The 16783-nt window shown below is 44.6% G+C and overlaps 1 protein-coding gene across 2 annotated transcripts in view; it reads left to right on the top strand.

The window, feature by feature from the left end:
* The window catches only part of BICDL1 (BICD family like cargo adaptor 1), a 160001-nt gene that overhangs the window by 66273 nt on the left and 76945 nt on the right, over window positions 1-16783 (top strand). For both annotated transcript variants that reach the window (XR_012244326.1, XM_073629320.1), the window contains exon 4: window positions 7652-7798. Coding sequence is in view for 1 of the 2 variants with exons in the window: in XM_073629320.1 (XP_073485421.1) it covers window positions 7652-7798 (147 nt within the window). In the remaining variant the exon portion in view is untranslated. The remainder of the gene's footprint in view (window positions 1-7651; window positions 7799-16783) is intronic.

Raw genomic sequence — 16783 nt, 5'->3', positions numbered from 1 at the left:
AAGGGCCTGGACATGCAGGTTGTCCTGTCGCGATTCAATCCGACTATGCCACAGCAGTGGCTTATATCAATCACCAAGGGGGCACCAGAAGCCATGCAGCCCAGGGAGAGGTAGACCATATCCTAACCTGGGCAGAAAAGCATGTGCCGTGCATATCGGCAATCTTTATCCTAGGGGTAGAAAATTGGCAGGACTACTTGAGTCGCCAACAGTTGTTCCCGGAGGAATGGTCCCTTCACCCCGACATCTTTCTGGCTATATGCCAAACATGGGGAACCCCGGACGTAGATCTGTTTGCATCCAGGCTCAACAACAAAATCGACAACTTTGTGTCAAGAACAAGGGATCCACTCGCATACGGATCAGATGCGTTGGTAACCCCGTGGAATCAGTTTTTTCACTGATTTATGCATTCCCTCCTATTCTGCTGCTACCACGACTTCTTCACAGGATCAAGCAGGAAGGGAAGTCAGTGGTTCTTGTGACCCCAGCGTGGCCCAGAACATTTTGGTATGCAGGGATCGTAACGATGGCGGTAGGGGCCCCATGGCCCCTACCACCATGTCCAGACCTGCTATCGCAGGGACTGGTGTTCCATCCTACCTTACAAACGCTGAATTTAATGGCTTGGCTATTGAAACCCACACTCTGAAGAATTGTGGGCTTTCAGGCTCAGTGATATCTACCTTGATTAATACAAGGAAGCCAGCTTCCAGAGTCATTTATTATGGAGTCTGGAAGGCATATGTTTCCTGGTGTGAGTCCAGGGGTTGGCATCCTAGAAAGTATGTTATAGGTAGAAGCCTTGCTTTTCTGCAAATAGGATTAGAAATAAACCTGGTCTTGAGTACCATCAAAGGCCAGGTCTTGGCCTTATCAGTATTGTTCCAATGAATACTTGCTTCGCATTTCCTGGTCCATAGTTTTATACAGGGGGTGACACGGCTTAATCCGCCGGTTAGGTCACCATTAAAACCTTGGGACTTGGATTTGGTTTTGTCCGTTTTAAAAAATAGCCTTTTTGAGCCGATACGACATACTCCCTTGATCCTTTTCAAGAAGGGTATCAGAATTGGCTGCTCTTTCTTGTAAAGAGCCATATTTAATTATTCATAAGGATAAGGTGGTAATGCGTCCTCATCCTAGCTTTCTGCCGTAGGTGGTTTCAGGTTTTCATTTAAACCAGGATATTTTTCTACTTTCATTTTTTCCAGAACCCTGTTCTACGGAAGAAGAGTCACTACATTCTTTGGCTGTAGTGAGAGCAGTCAGAATCTATTTGAAGACGACTGCTCAGTTTCGGAAAACAGATGTTTGTTTGTGTTGCCTGAAGATCCTAGGAAAGGACAGGCAGCGTCGAAATCCACTATTGCCAAATGGATTCGGCAAGTAATTATTCAAGCTTATGGTTTAAAGAGGAAAGTTCCACCTTTTCAAATCAAAGCGCACTCCACCAGGGCCGTTAGTGTCTCATGGGCAGTATATCACCAAGCCTCCATGGCTCAAATCTGCAAGGCCATAACTTGGTCTTCAGTCCATACATTCACCAGATTCTATCAGGTGGATGTAAGAAGGCATGAGGATATCGCCTTTTGGCGCAGTGTGCTTCAGGCAGCAGTATAGGTCCTCAGGTCTGATTGCACCCTATTTTTGTTGGTGTCCCCTCCCCTCAGATAGCATTGCTCTGGGACATCCCATACAGCAATTACTGTGGCTCTGTGTCCCATGATGTACGATAAAGAAAATAGGATTTTTATAACAGCTTACGTGTAAAATCCTTTTCTTGAAGTACATCACGGGACCCAGAGGTCCCTCCCCTCTTTAATACACGTATATTGCTTTGCTACAAAACTGAGGTACTCCCAGTAAGGGGAGGGGTTATATAGTGAGCTAAACTTCCTGTCTAGGGTGTGCCAATGTCCATCACCTGAAGGTGCCTATATAACCCATACAGTAATTACTGTGGCTCTGTGTGCCGTGATGTACTCCAAGAAAAGGATTTTACAGGTAAGCTGTTTTAAAAACCCTATTTTTCTGTTCAACCCACTGGGTTACACAGAAAAAAATAGTGAATTGCTTTTCAGTGTGCGGCAAAGGAGGTTTTTTTTGGTAAACGGCAGTTTATAATGGGACTAGTGTACCGCATGGGTGTGACAGTGTGGTGACTTGAACAGCCAAGTTTGACAGGCAGTGCCACCTTTCAACTGCATATCGCGTTAAATCACAAAGCATCACAACTGCGGCATATAATCAGCCTCCTCCGTCTGTATATTACTTTTTAGGTGGCCAGCTCAGCTGGCTGTTTTTACCGCAGACCATGTGAAAGAAGTCATAGACTGTGTGGAAGTGAACGGTGGAAAATATGTGTAAATCACAACGTGATATGCTGAGTTGAAAGGTGGCACTGCCTGTCAAACTCGGCTGTACTTTACATAGTTACAGATCAATTGCACGTAAATCATGGAATATACTGTATATGTAGTTCAGTTGTTTAAAAAAAACAGACCTTTATACTCAGCAGTAATACATAGTAAGGGCTCATTCACATTGGCATTCAGCCCCATACAAAGCGCAGAGCTGTTCTAGTGCTGAGCTGTGTACAGGCAGACCATATTGGTGAATGAACAAGCATCGGCTATAGACACTCACCCGCACGGCTGAATTTGACAGGTACACAGAGATGGGTTCACGGCCCTGGATGCACAGGTTCTGTGTCCGGGGGGGGGGACCTGTGGGAATGAGTCCTAAGCCTGTCGTCTTCCTGGGAGCCCAATAACAAATACATTAAACAAACGTTAGTATATGGCTTTGCAGTGCATTCCAGATTAAGCATGATCGTGTGTTAGTTGTGAAATTGATCTAGATCTGAACTTTTCTTGACAAAATCACAGAAGTAACTGCTGGTCAAACTTTAATTGTAAACTGCAGTGGAAATAGCAAATACTGAAGTAAAACAGAGGGGCTACATAACATTAAAGGTATTGCCATCATTTACTTTGTCGATTTATTTTGACAAAATGTGTAATTCTCACTTTGATTCGAGATCTAAAAGGAATACATGTTTGATTGAATAGCTGTTTCTATAGAGCAGGGATATGCAATTAGCGGACCTCCAGCTGTTTGCAGAACTACAAGTCCCATGAGGCATAGCAAGACTCTGACAGCCACAAGCATGACACTCAGAGGCAGAGGCATGATGGGACTTGTAGTTTTGCAACAGTTGGATGTCCGCTAATTGCAGATCCCTGGTATAGAGATTATAGGTGTTTTATGAATGAGCCGTTGTGATTTAAGCTCCCCCTGTTCCTCTTTACCAATCCTTGTGGGTTACCAGTCTACCCTTTTTATGTCTAAATGTAAACCAAATGTACATCGGTGGAACAAATCTATATTGTGTGCAAAGCCTAAACTAAAATAGATTGTGTTCCTTGGTCTCTGTCACTCTCGTCTTTCCTCTTCTTTCCATTCAATTCCCTTTTTTCCTTTCTCTTTTTTACCTGGTGCGGAGCAGCAGATCCTAGAAGTAAGTACAGCTGCTATCCTGGAATGCATGAGTTAACCTGTCATGTGTAGCTTGTAGTTATTGTCTGCATGCTGTCTTGCTGAGTGTACGCTGTTTTTTGTTCTTTCTGGACAAAATTGTTTGGGATGTTGGCAAGCCAATTCTGGATGGAGTTGTAAAAACAGTCAGAAAGGGAGTAAAACTATGTACAAAATGCACGTCACATAAGATACGTACAACACAAATGTTACCATTGCCGATGCATTTTTTCTGAAAACACATATGCAGCAAAAAGGAGTCTTAGTCATGTTTCTGGCTAGTATGTGCTTTCACAGCAAGATTCTATACCGTATAAAGGTTAGAGTAATACAGATTAGAAGTTTGTCTCACTACATCCTCAGGACTACAAAGAAATTAAAAGTAAATTTTACATTGATTTAAACAGCTGACATTTATTATTATTATTATACAGGATTTATATAGCGCCAACAGTTTACACAGCGCTTTCCAGTATAAAAGGGAGACAGTACAGTTATAATACAATAAAATACAAGAGGATTAAGAGGGCCCTGCTCAGAAGAGCTTACACTCTAATCATTTATAAACCTTTCCATCTGAGTATAACAGAAGTTTGCCATGGTATTCTTTTTTACTATATTGATTTTAGACCCCATTGTTCTGTGTTGTCAGCAGTTTTTGTAAATGAAAAAAGGAAAGAACTGTCTCATACAACACACCAATAATCAGATTTAAACACATGTATATGTAGGTGACAATGTATTTTCTGTATTGCGTATAACTCAGCATACCTAAACCCTATAATTGATTTAAATGAAAAATTCCTCTGTGGTTCTGTCTTTTTTTTTTTTGCGTGCGGAGGGAGGCTAATCCTAGCCTAAAACTTTTCATATGATACATTGATCCTGCTCTAATCCTGCACCAGTGAATAAGACTACAAAACAGCTTAAGAAAAATTGTAATGCTAATTGTGAAAGTGACTTTGTTAATTTCATGTCACATTTAAAAAAAATATATATACTTGTATACCATTTAATACAAAAGCTATACAATTCTAATTAGTAATAAAAAAAATATACACACCGCACTAGACTTGATAATACTCAGTGTGTATAGTTATTACTAAGGATGAGCACAGACGTGTTCGCAAACCGCACGTGCAGAGCCGGCCAGTAAGTCGGCACTGCGGAGCGCTTATCACAAGCAGTGAGACATTTTCCTGATCCACGGCTGCAGAGATTGGTAAATGTCTCACTGCCTGTGATTAGCGCTGTGCGGTGCCGACTTCCTGATGTGCTCCGCACGTGTGGTTAGCGAACACGCTAACCGCACATTACTACAAGTTTAAAAGAGAGAGTGGGACTGTGCTGTTATGCATGGCTGCTTTTAAACATGGAATTCTTAAAGGGTGTCAAAGGCACACATTAAAATTCCATTGGGCCACTGCACTAAAATTGTCGGTGCTTGTGTCTGAATCATGTAGCTGTCAGGGACAGCTACATGAATCTATCAGAGCCCAGCACTGAGCCTGGAGTGTCCATACTGGATTACCCTTCCTCCCTGAATCATGTAGCTGTCAGGGACAGGTACATGAATCTATCAGAGCCCAGCACTGAGCCTGGAGTGTCCATACTGGATTACCCTTCCTCCCTGAATCATGTAGCTGTCAGGGACAGGTACATGAATCTATCAGAGCCCAGCACTGAGCCTGGAGTGTCCATACTGGATTACCCTTCCTCCCCAGCCACTGTGCCCATTACACTGACAGGCACAGGGCTGAGGAGTTTTGTAGTGCAGTGAGTGGAGCGGAACCTGATGCAGAACTGAGAGACTAGTTCCTCATCTGGTCCACCATGCTGTTTATTGACCTAGCCACAGTCACTATTATTTTCAATAGCAGTTTTTTAATCTGCCCACTGACCTCCGCTGTCAATCAAAAGTAAGGCGGAAACTGATGGGGAACTAGACCCCATCAGGCTCTGCCCACCCAATACTGAAGTAATTTCCCAAATATGAGCATAGCCATATCTAGGTACTGACATCACCTGTATATCCGGCCCCTTGGTGTACATTTAGCTTTCAGCCGGGGAATCTCCTGGCAACCAGCTAAATGAGGCCGAGAATAGAGCCGCTTTCGTTACTGGCCTACTTCTCTACACAAGCTCAGGATAGGTATTAATTACCCCCAGTTTCATAATCGATAGTAAAGCTGGCCATAGACGGTAAGCGGACCCTGCTAGGAGAACACACATTGATTATTGCTAGCGCCATTATTTTGTATAATGTATGGCCAGCCTTATAAGGACCTTCCACTCATATTTTAGCTCAGTGAAATTTTATTTGACTAAGCTTATGAAGCTTGGTCTAGATATGTTTTATTACTTATGAAAGCTATACGAACATTGCAAATGTTGTTTATTTTGCAAATGGTAGAAAGGTAGCAAAAAGGTTGTCACCAGCTGTTCAGGTGAAAACCAATAAGTTTACAAAATGTATAGGGAAACACTTGTGCCCGACATGTTCCTGTTCACTCCATTCATATATAAGTCAAACATCAAGACACACTTAGATGCTTATTTTTTCATTGTATACACAAAATACATATCACACATGATAAAAGATACATCAGTAAAAACCTGAGGAGTCCACCCCATCTTAATTCTACTAAAAAAAAAAAAAGTTACTTCACTGCTCTTTGTATCCCATTTGGGAACATTTGCCAGCAATGGCAAATCACAACAACACAAATGCAAATGGCAATAAAAATTGACAAGTGTTCTAATCAGGGGCGTATCATGAAATCAGTGGGCCCATGTGCAAGATCAAAAGTGGGCCCTAGGCATTATTAAAAAAATAGTACAGTGGGCGTAGTTTAAAGTGCACTAAATATTGGGCTTGGCTTAAAGAGGGTGTGGTAAATAGAGTCTGAGATGACTTACATAGTGCATAATGTTAAATAGGGAATGTACAGTGCGGAGTGTACAGCGGTGGTAGTATGTGTAGGATGGTGTCAGTAGTTCTTTATCTTATTTTTTTTTTTTCTCTACAATATCTTTTTTTTTTCACAATGCTTTTTGGGGGGGAGGGGGTTGGTGCAGTGGACAGTGTCGGTAAGGCAGTGGAGGGTGTCATTATTTTTATTTATTTTTTTTTTTACTTTTTTATTACCTGGGGGGAGGCAGTCATTTTTTTTTTTTTTATTATTATTATTTACAATTTAATTTTTTAATATCTATTGCAATTTTTTTTTATCAGCCCTGTTAGGGGGCTTTGGTGAGATATCTGGAGTCTATACAGACCCCTGACATCTCCCCTTTGAGACAGAGAAAGGAATTGACGAGGACAATGATTCCCCAGTCCCTTTCTCAGCAGCCTCAGCTGCACTATAGATGAATGAGCAGGAGACAGATGCTCCTCTTCATAAATAAACTGAAGCATAGTAAACCAGTTTACTATGCTCGGTTATCAAAGGACACAGGAGCGATCAGAAGTGATCACTCACTGTGTCCAATTCAGAAAAGGAGATCAACTAGGAGATCATCCATGGGTGTAGTGTGGGTCACAGTGCCCCCTCGGGACCCATGTTCCCCTGGATAATACGCCATTGGTTCTAACCTTTTCCCACTCTTTTCTAACCAAAGTTCTAACTGGATTAGCATAAGAAAAGCCTATAGATGCAATAACAAAAGCCTACAGAGCGGCTGGTATCATGGGACGCTTGCCCACCTTGAACTTATTTCGCATTCATATTAGCAAAGGCGAGTAAAAATTTTCTATGCAAGTACTGTATTTAAAAGTCCAGTATATGATCAAATTCAGTTTCAGAACTGAGAACTCAGTTTCGGGTTACAGCGAGCGAGCATGAGGTCAAGATGAAGAGTTAACCTACGGATGAGATTTATGTTGTACTTTATCTCCTGGCATTCCTCGGCACTCCTACACTGCCTGTTTCTGGTCCCTGGTTCCACAGAACATCACATTCTTTATGTTGTACCTCCCCTTTCCATGTAGGCATCTCAGAGATTCCAGAGAGTTGGTTTCTATCATTCTTAACAAGATAGAAGAAGCACGGGCAGCATTGTGTTCCCTCTGCCTTATTTACCAGACTCCTTTCATTTTGTGGTTTTTCAGATAAAGATGCTTTCTGATCGAAAACGGGAGCTTGAGGAGCAACTGAGCACCATAATGGAAGAAAACGATCAACTTCAGGGAATTGTAGAGGAGTTGCATGACCGAGAGTTAGCCCTAAATCAAGAGAGCTGTGCCAAGGAACTTCAGGTACATACTTTAGTAAATAAGTGCATTCTGTTAGATGAACAAAAGTATGATTTTAGTGAATCTTGTAACCTAATATTTAACTTAACTGAAGAAGAATACATGACGGTTAACATACACAAACTCTTTTATTAGCAACTACTAGTACTAGTGGTAGTATGTGGTGGTTATAAATACATATAGTTCTTCAGTTAAAGTGGTTGTAAACTTAGGAAAAAAAAAAAAAAACCTGCAAGACAAAAGCATAATGAGCTAGTATGCATCGCATACTAGCTCATTATGAAATACTTACCTTAGATTGAAGCTGTTGCAGCGGTCACCGCACACCGATGTGACTGGCGACATGTCTGTTATTTCCGGGTTCGCAGGCTCCGGCGCTGTGATTGGCCGGAGCCTCGATTACGTCACTCCCGGTCACGGCACGGCTACTGAAGGAACGGCACAAGTTCGCATGTGCCGATGACGGCACATGCAGATATAGTGAATCTCTCTTAAACTGTGCAAGTTTAGCAGATATTCACGGTACCTACAGGTAAGCCTATAATAAGTAAGAGTGGTGTAACAGGGTTTACAACCACTTTAAAAGCTGAACTCCAGGCAAGCAGCTAAATGCATTCACATTGTTGAAATACGTGCAAGCTTTTAAACCTGTCATAAGATTTGTGTTTCTGTTCACTCAGCCCTATGATTTACATGCAGTTCAGCAATACACCCTGATCACGTTCTTACCCCCAGCCTGTGATTAAATAGAGGAGGAGCAGCAACAGATTTGCTCTCTCCTCCTCTCAGTATTTTCATTATCAGCACATTTGCGAGCAGCACTTCTGATTGGCTTTCAGAACTGCTCTTGCTATTTCCAGCCTAAGTGCTACTGTACAGGGGATCTCAAGAGGCAGAGCTTAAGTGTAAAGGGTAACTCCACTTTCATGGGGGAAAAAAATAACAAATAAAGAAAAAATAATATAGCGTATACAATTGCGACGCAAGTCATATTGTAATTCAATGTTATTAAAAATGACTTTCCTTTTCAATCTGCAGCTCTGTGATTTTCTAAAAATGCAATGCAATATGGCTACCCAGAGGTGTTCTGTACCCAGAATGTGTACAGAACGCCCCCCCGGAAACATTTCCTGCTTATGTGATTTGCACACCAATTTTCCCAGAAGTCTGCACTAAGATACAAGTCAGATTTCAGGCATCCCCTGCAACAAAAATTTCATTTTTGGTGAGATACTGCCAATAGGAAATCACGTCTAAAGGGATGCATTCCCAGCAGCTTTCCTCATTAGCGCCCTGCAGGTGCACGACTGATTGATAATTATAAAACCACTCCCATTAGACTTACACAGGGGCACAGAGAAACACACAAGGATTTCTTCAGAATAACAAAAGGTAAGATTCTGCAACAAAATTTGTTAAAATCCTTGTAATGTACATAGATCACCCAGAGGGGAATGTTTTTTTCTCCACAAAAGTGGAGTTACTCTTTAAGCTTGTTACATTACAAATACATTTAATTCTTTAAATGTATTTGTATTCTTTTTTTTTTTTTTTAGATATATGCATAACTGTATTCATCTTTGTTTTCTTATCTGCCGGGAGTTCAGCTTTAGGACACTTTAAGAGCGCATGCATTTTGATTTGTGTCTTTTATATTATTTCTTCTTCTCCTTTAGACTTTAATCTCTAACAAATAGGATCCCCATACCTTTTGTTTCTAGTTATGTATTAGAATACATGCCTGATGTACACATTAAGCAAGAAATATGAAGGCAGGATAATAGTATTATTTCATTATCATAACATTTTCTGTGGTTCTGCACTGTAGGAAAAAATCTGTGCATATGGTTAACAAAAATGTAACTAACAAAAAAAAAAAACACATCTAATCTTATGTGTGCCTAAATAAATGTAGCATGTTACCTGGCTGTGCTGCCTTTTAAATGCATGGCATTTAGGTGATTGGAAAAATGATTTACATTTTATCTAACAGTATTATGCTGTAAGCCCCAATTCACACAGGGGCGACTTGTCAAGTGACTTAGCCGCCTGACAATTTGCGTCCCGTTCTGTACTACGGAACCGTTCTAATAGGAGCGACGCAAGTCACTCCGACTTAGAAAAAGGTTCCTGTAGTATTTTTGGGGCGACTTCAGGCGACTTGCATTGACTTCTATACAGAAGTCGTTTTGCAAGTCGCCACTGAAGTCGTGTGCAGGTCGCCTCGGTGAGTCGACCTGCAAGTCGTGCCGCCCCTGTGTGAACCGGCACTAAAGGTTCTTAAAGTTTTGTATGAGATACATTGTCTACAACTTGGTGTCCATGGTACAGCGTGAAAATTTAAAAGTAACCCAATTTACAAGTGAAATGTTGTTATAGCAAACCTCTGTCCCAGGAAAACCCAGTGGGGTAGGAGCCAATGTCGCCAGTTTGATACAGAGTAATCCCTAATAGGTGGGGATTTCCGGTTTCCTGAAATCCCTGTTAAACCATTGTCTATAAAAGATGTTTTATATGCGTGACTGTGTTCTGCTTTAGGTGGCACAAATCTGTCTGATCACTCCTACAAGATTTTAAAATGGACAGCCAAACAAACATACCAACACCTGCCATACTTCTGATCCCCTCCTCTTTTCTTGCCAACCACTTAGAATGGCAAGCTGGGAGATCTGCCCTAAGCACTTTCAGATCAGGAACCCTGTTCCCCCAATCCTTCTTTAGAAGAGACATTATCAGTCATAACCATTATTTTAGTTTCTGCATTAGATATCCATGCATATTTCTAGAGTTTTTAGAATTTTTTTTTTTTTTTGCAATAGATTTTTATTGAAAGGTTTAAAAGGGTTGTAAACCCATCGTGTTTTTTCACCTTAATGCATCGTATGCATTAAGGTGAAAAAACACCTGACAGTCATCGCCGTCCCCCGTTTTATTTACCTGAGCCCCTTCATCTCTTCGTCAGGGACGCGCTGTCCCTCTCGGGGTCCCGGCTCTTGATTGGATAGATTGATAGCAGCGCAGCCATTGGCTCCTGCTGCTGTCAATCAAATCCAATGAAGTGGGAGCCAGGGGGTGGGGCCGAGTCCGGAATTTGCATCTGTAGATGCAAATGCTGGACCCGGGAGCGCGGCCACAAGGCAACCCCCTTGGGAGAGCGCTTCTCCTAGGGGGTTATCTGATGCTGGAAGGACCCCAGAAGAGGATGTTGGGGGCCAGTCTGTGCAAAACGAGCTGCACAGTGGAGGTAAGTATGACATGTTTGTTATTAAAAAAAAACAAAAAAAACGATCCTTTACAATCACTTCTTAGGATACAAACAGCCAGTGGTGTACTTAGGTTTTGTGCTGCCCTAGGCCTGACTGAGCTTGCGCACCCCCTAATTTAAATATGACCCACCCCTTCCTGTCAAGGCCACACCCCTTTCTTTTAAAGATCCGCCCTGTCATCTTCATTGGAGGAGGACAGAGGGACGCCGCGGGAAGAGGACAGAGAGGCATGCAGCATCTTTTCGTTTGGTGGTAAGGGGATATGTGCTGGTTGCTTTGGGAGGGGAGGATCAGACCCCTCCCAAAGCACCCAGCACATATCCCCTTACCCCCCCTCCCCTCATCCATGTGTGCATTTGTTATCTGCCTCCTTCCCGGTTACTGTGTCCCCCTCCACTGTAAACTATACACAGACCTCAGAGCAGAAGCGCGGCTCTTACACTGAAGTCGTGTCCCTCCTCTGTGGCTCCTTCTCCTCCTGGCTGTGTACACTAGAACATTGGAGCTGAGAAGGAGGAGGAGCTGAGGAGTGTGTGTGGCTGACAGTGGGGAGAGAGGTGGTGGCTGCTACGGAAAGCCGATCGCCGCTTGTGGGATCCTGGGTGGCAGATGTCCTGGGTGCCCACGCTAGCGCACTCTGGCTGCCAGTTACCGAAGCTCAGTGCTGGAACTTGTTGTGGGCTCTGGGACAGTGGCGTCACTAGGTTTGGTGTCACCTGGAGCTGTAAAAATTGTGTCATCCCCCTTAATTTTTTGACTGGAGGCCCAGCATTGGAGCTCATTGTGGCGGTCAACAAGGCCCAGAGGATATCAGGTTAGGCACTTCCTAATGGCTCAGTCCCTGGGAACAGTAATGAATAATGGCCAACAGACCCGGTGAAACCGCAACAGTGATCCCTCCGGCTGGACGTTCGCTCACTCTGGGTTGCCCAGGCTGACTCTGGTCAGTAGTGTAGCATGTCTGTACCCCGGCAGTGGCTTCATCTTTCTCCCCCTCTGGTGGTGCGGGTACAGCGTGGCTCTCTGGTGGTGCGGGTACAGCGTGGCTCTCTGGTGGTGCGGGTACAGCGTGGCTCTCTGGTGGTCCGGGTACAGCGTGGCTCTCTGGTGGTGCGGGTACAGCGTGGCTCTCTGGCGGTGCGGGTACAGCGTGGCTCTCTGGCGGTGCGGGTACAGCGTGGCTCTCTGGCGGTGCGGGTACAGCGTGGCTCTCTGGTGGTGCGGGTACAGCGTGGATCTCTGGTGGTGCGGGTACAGCGTGACTCTCTGGAGGTGCGGGTACAGCGTGGCTCTCTGGTGGTGCGGGTACAGCGTGGCTCTCTGGTGGTGCGGTACAGCGTGGCTCTTTGGTGGTGCGGGTACAGCGTGGCTCTCTGGTGGTGCGGATACAGCGTGGCTCTCTGGTGGTGTGGGTACAACGTGGCTCTCTGGTGGTGCGGGTACAGCGTGGCTCTTTGGTGGTGCGGGTACAGCGTGGCTCTCTGGTGGTGCGGGTACAGCGTGGTTCTCTGGTGGTGCGGGTACAGCGTGGCTCTCTGGTGGTGCGGGTACAGCGTGGTTCTCTGGTGGTGCGGGTACAGCGTGGTTCTCTGGTGGTGCGGGTACAGCGTGGCTCTCTGGTGGTGCGGGTACAGCGTGGCTCTCTGGTGGTGCAGGTACAGCGTGGCTCCCTCTTTGGCTTCCCCCAGCACAGTACTCTCTTTTTCTCCTCTAACACCCCCCCTCAGCAGAGTGCATGCATGCTGGGGGCTGTAGCATGTCTGTGGGGGCTACTTTTCCCATGATGCCCCCCAGAGTCTTCTGATTGGCCCTCTGCTGTGGCCAATCATGGGGAGGAAAACAGCGGTCAGGAAGCTGGGCGGCGGCACGGTAAAACCAATTAGAGCCGCTCTCTCTTCTCCCTTAGGCTGACAGAAAGGGGAGGGGGGGCGAGCGGGGGAGTTCTCTGGCAAATGGAGCAGCAGATCTGTGACAGGGAGAGGAGAGATGCGGGTTGTCAGGGGAGGGGGGGGGCGAGCGGGGGAGATACACAGACAACCCGCATCTCTCCTCTCCCTGTCACAGATCTGCTGCTCCATTTGCCAGAGAACTCCCCCGCTCGCCCCCCCTCCCCTTTCTGTCAGCCGAAGAGAGAAGAGAGAGAGAGCGGCTCTAATTGGTTTTACCGTGCCGCCGCCCAGCTTCCTGACCGCTGTTTCCCTCCCCATGATTGGCCACAGCAGAGGGCCAATCAGAGACAGAATCACAGCTTTACGGAGGGGCGGCTTGACGGCACCCGGGACGCCACTGTACTGCACTGCTAAGCTGTACTCCCTGCTGTGCGGGAGTCGGGAAGAGGGCGCCGCTGCCATTTTCGGGGGGGGGCGGCTTTCTGCCGCCCCCCCGCACAGTGCCGCCCTAGGCCTGGGCCTTGTTGGCCTAGGCCAAGACACAGCACTGCAAACAGCATCAGACAGATATGAAATGATTATTGCGCCCTCAAAGAAAATGAAGGGTTAGATCATTATAAACATAGTGCAAAAACCAAGTTTAACCCTTTCATGACTAAGCCTATTTTTGAAATTTGGTGTTTACAAGTTAAAATCCGTATTTTTTGCTAGAAAATTACTTAGAACCCCCAAACATTATATATATTTTTTTAGAAGAGAGTCTAAAGAATAAAATGGCGATTGTTGCAATATTTTTTATCACACGGTATTTGTGCAGCGGTGTTTTAAACGCAAATTTTTGGAAAAGTGACACTTTCATGAATTTTAAAAAATCCAAACAGTAAAGTTACCCCAATTTTTTTGTATAATGTGAAAGATGATGTTACGCCGAGTAAATAGATACCAAACATGTCACCCTTTATAATTGCACGCACTCGTGGAATGGCGACGAACTACGGTACCTATGAATTTCCATAGGCGACGTTTTAAAAATTTTTTACGGTTACCAGGTTTGAGCTACAGAGGAGGTCTAGGGCTAGAATTATTGCTCTCGCTCTGACGATCGCGGCGATACCTCACATGTGTGGTTTGAACACCGTTTACATATGCGGGCGCGACTTCCGTATGCGTTTTCTTCGCTGCGCGAGCTCGCGGGGACGGGGGCGCTTTAAAAAAATTTTTATTTATTTATTTATTTATTTATTTTATTTATTTTTGTATTTTTATAAATTGTGTTTAAAAATTTTTTTTTTTTTTTTTACTTTTATTGCTGTCACAAGCAATGTAAACATCCCTTGTGACAGTAATATGTGGTGACAGGTACTCTTTATGGAGGGATGGGGGGTCTAAAAGACCCCCCATCCCTCCTTTACACTTCAAAGTATTCAGATCGCCGAAAACGGCGATTCTGAATACTGTGTACTTTTTTAAATTCGGCGCCATTGGCAGCCGAGTAAACGGGAAGTGACGTCATGACGTCGCTTCCGCGTTTACAATTAGAAGGCTGGAACGAAGCCGCTCACAGCTTCGTTCCAGCCCGCCCCCAGCCGCCGGAGATTCCCGAATGGACACCGGGCCTCCCGATCGCACGGGAGGCCCGGTAACAGCGGCGGGAGGCGGCGGGAGGGGGGGGATGTCCCCTCCCGCTCCTCCGGTATAACAGCCGAGCGGCTTTTAGTCGCATCGGTTGTTATATTCGGGTAGCCGATCGCCCGCTGAAAACAACGGTACCGGGATGATGCCTGCAGCTGCGGGCATCATCCCGGTATAACCCCGGAAAGCCGAGGACGCATATGTGCGTTCGGTCGGCGGGAAGGGGTTAAAGGTAAATCCTACTGAATTAGGCTACTGCTTGCCCAGGGCATCGGCAAGATATACAGTATCTCACAAAAATGAGTACACCCCTCACATTTTTGTAAATATTTTATTATATCTTTTCATGTGACAACACTGAAGAAATTACACTTTGCTACAATGTAAAGTAGTGAGTGTACAGCTTGTATACCAGTGTAAACTTGCTGTCCTCTCAAAATAACTCAACACACAGCCATTAATGTCTAAACTGATGTGAACAAAAGTGAGTACTTCCCCAATTGAAAATGTCCAAATTGAGCCCATTACTATTTTCCCTTCCCAGTCTCATGTGACTAGTTAGTGTTACAAGGTCTCAGGAGGTGTGAATGGGGAGCAGGTGTGTTAAATTTGGTGTTATTGCTCTCACTCTCTCATACTGGTCACTGGAAGTTTAACATGGCACCACATAGTAAAGAACTCTCTGAGGATCTGAAAAAAAGAATTATTACTCTACATAAAGATGTCCTAGCTATAAGAAGATTGCCAAGACCCTGAAAATGAGCTGCAGCACCGTGGCCAAGACCATACAGCAGGTTACCAGGACAATGGCCACTCAGAACAGGCTTCGCCATGGTCGACCAAAGAAGTTGAGTGCACATGTTTAGCGTCATATCTAGAGGTTGTCTTTGGGAAATAGACGTGTGAGTGCGGCCAGAATTGCTACAGAGGTTGAAGGGGTAGGGGGTCGGCCTGTCAGTGCTCAGACCATACGCCGCACGCTGCATCAAATTGGTCTGCATGGCTGTCGTCCCAGAAGGAAGCCTCTTCTAAAGATGATGCACAAGAAAGCCCACAAACAGTTTGCTGAAGACAAGCAGACTAAGGACATGGATTACTGGAACCATATCCTGTGGTCTGATGAGACCGAGATAAACATATTTGGTCAGATGGTGTCAAGCGTGTGTGGCAGCAACCAGGTGAGCAGTACAAAGACAAGTGTGTCTTGCCTACAGTCAAGCATAGTGGTGTCGTGGTCTGGGGCTGCATGAGTGCTGCTGGCACTGGGGAGCTACAGTTCATTGAGAGAACCATGAATGCCAACATGTACTGTGACATACTGAAGCAGAGCATGACCCCCTCCCTTCGGAGACTGGGCCGCAGGGCAGTATTCCAACATAATGACCCCCAAACACGCCTCCAAGATGACCACTGCATTGCTAAAGAAGCTAAGAGTAAAGGTGATGGACTGGCCAAGCATGTCTCCAAACCTAAACCCAATTCAGCATCTGTGGGGCATCCTCAAACGGAAGGTGGAGGAGCGCAAGGTCTCTAACATCCACCAGCTCCGTGATGTCATCATGGAGGAGTGGAAGAGGACTCCAGTGGCAACCTGTGAAGCTCTGGTGAACTCCATGCCCAAGGAGGTTAAGGCAGTGCTGGAAAATAATGGTGGCTACACAAAATATTGACACTTTGGGCCCAATTTGAACATTTTCACTTAGGGGTGTACTCACTTTTGTTGCCAACGGTTTAGACATTAATGGCTGTGTGTTAAGTTAGTTTGAGGGGACAACAAATTTACACTGTTATACAAGCTGTACACTCACTACTTTACTGTGTAGCAAAGTGTAATTTCTTCAGTGTTGTTTACATGAAAAGATATAATAAAATATTTACAAAAATGTGAGGGGTGTACTCACTTTTGTGAGATACTATATATAATTGCTCATATATCAGAAACAATGCATGGCCATTACTTCAAAAAAACATACTGCAACATATAATCAAATTAATGCAGTAGCGTGAAAAAATATGGGAGCACTAATAGCCAGAGTTAATCTAGGACCTCAAAACACAATACCTTGCGCCCATGTTGACCTTGAAATGTGAGAGGCCTAAAGAAACCTCCATTTGCATATATATATATATATATATATATATATATATATATATATATATTAGCAAAGTTTTTAGAATAATTTTAAGGAGACACTGAAACT

The sequence above is a fragment of the Aquarana catesbeiana genome, linkage group LG01, assembly GCF_042186555.1.
Source record: "Aquarana catesbeiana isolate 2022-GZ linkage group LG01, ASM4218655v1, whole genome shotgun sequence".
NCBI classification, from domain to species: Eukaryota; Metazoa; Chordata; class Amphibia; order Anura; family Ranidae; genus Aquarana; species Aquarana catesbeiana.
The sequence above is the reverse complement of the archived record's forward strand: the minus strand, read 5'-3'. Positions and strand labels throughout refer to the sequence as shown.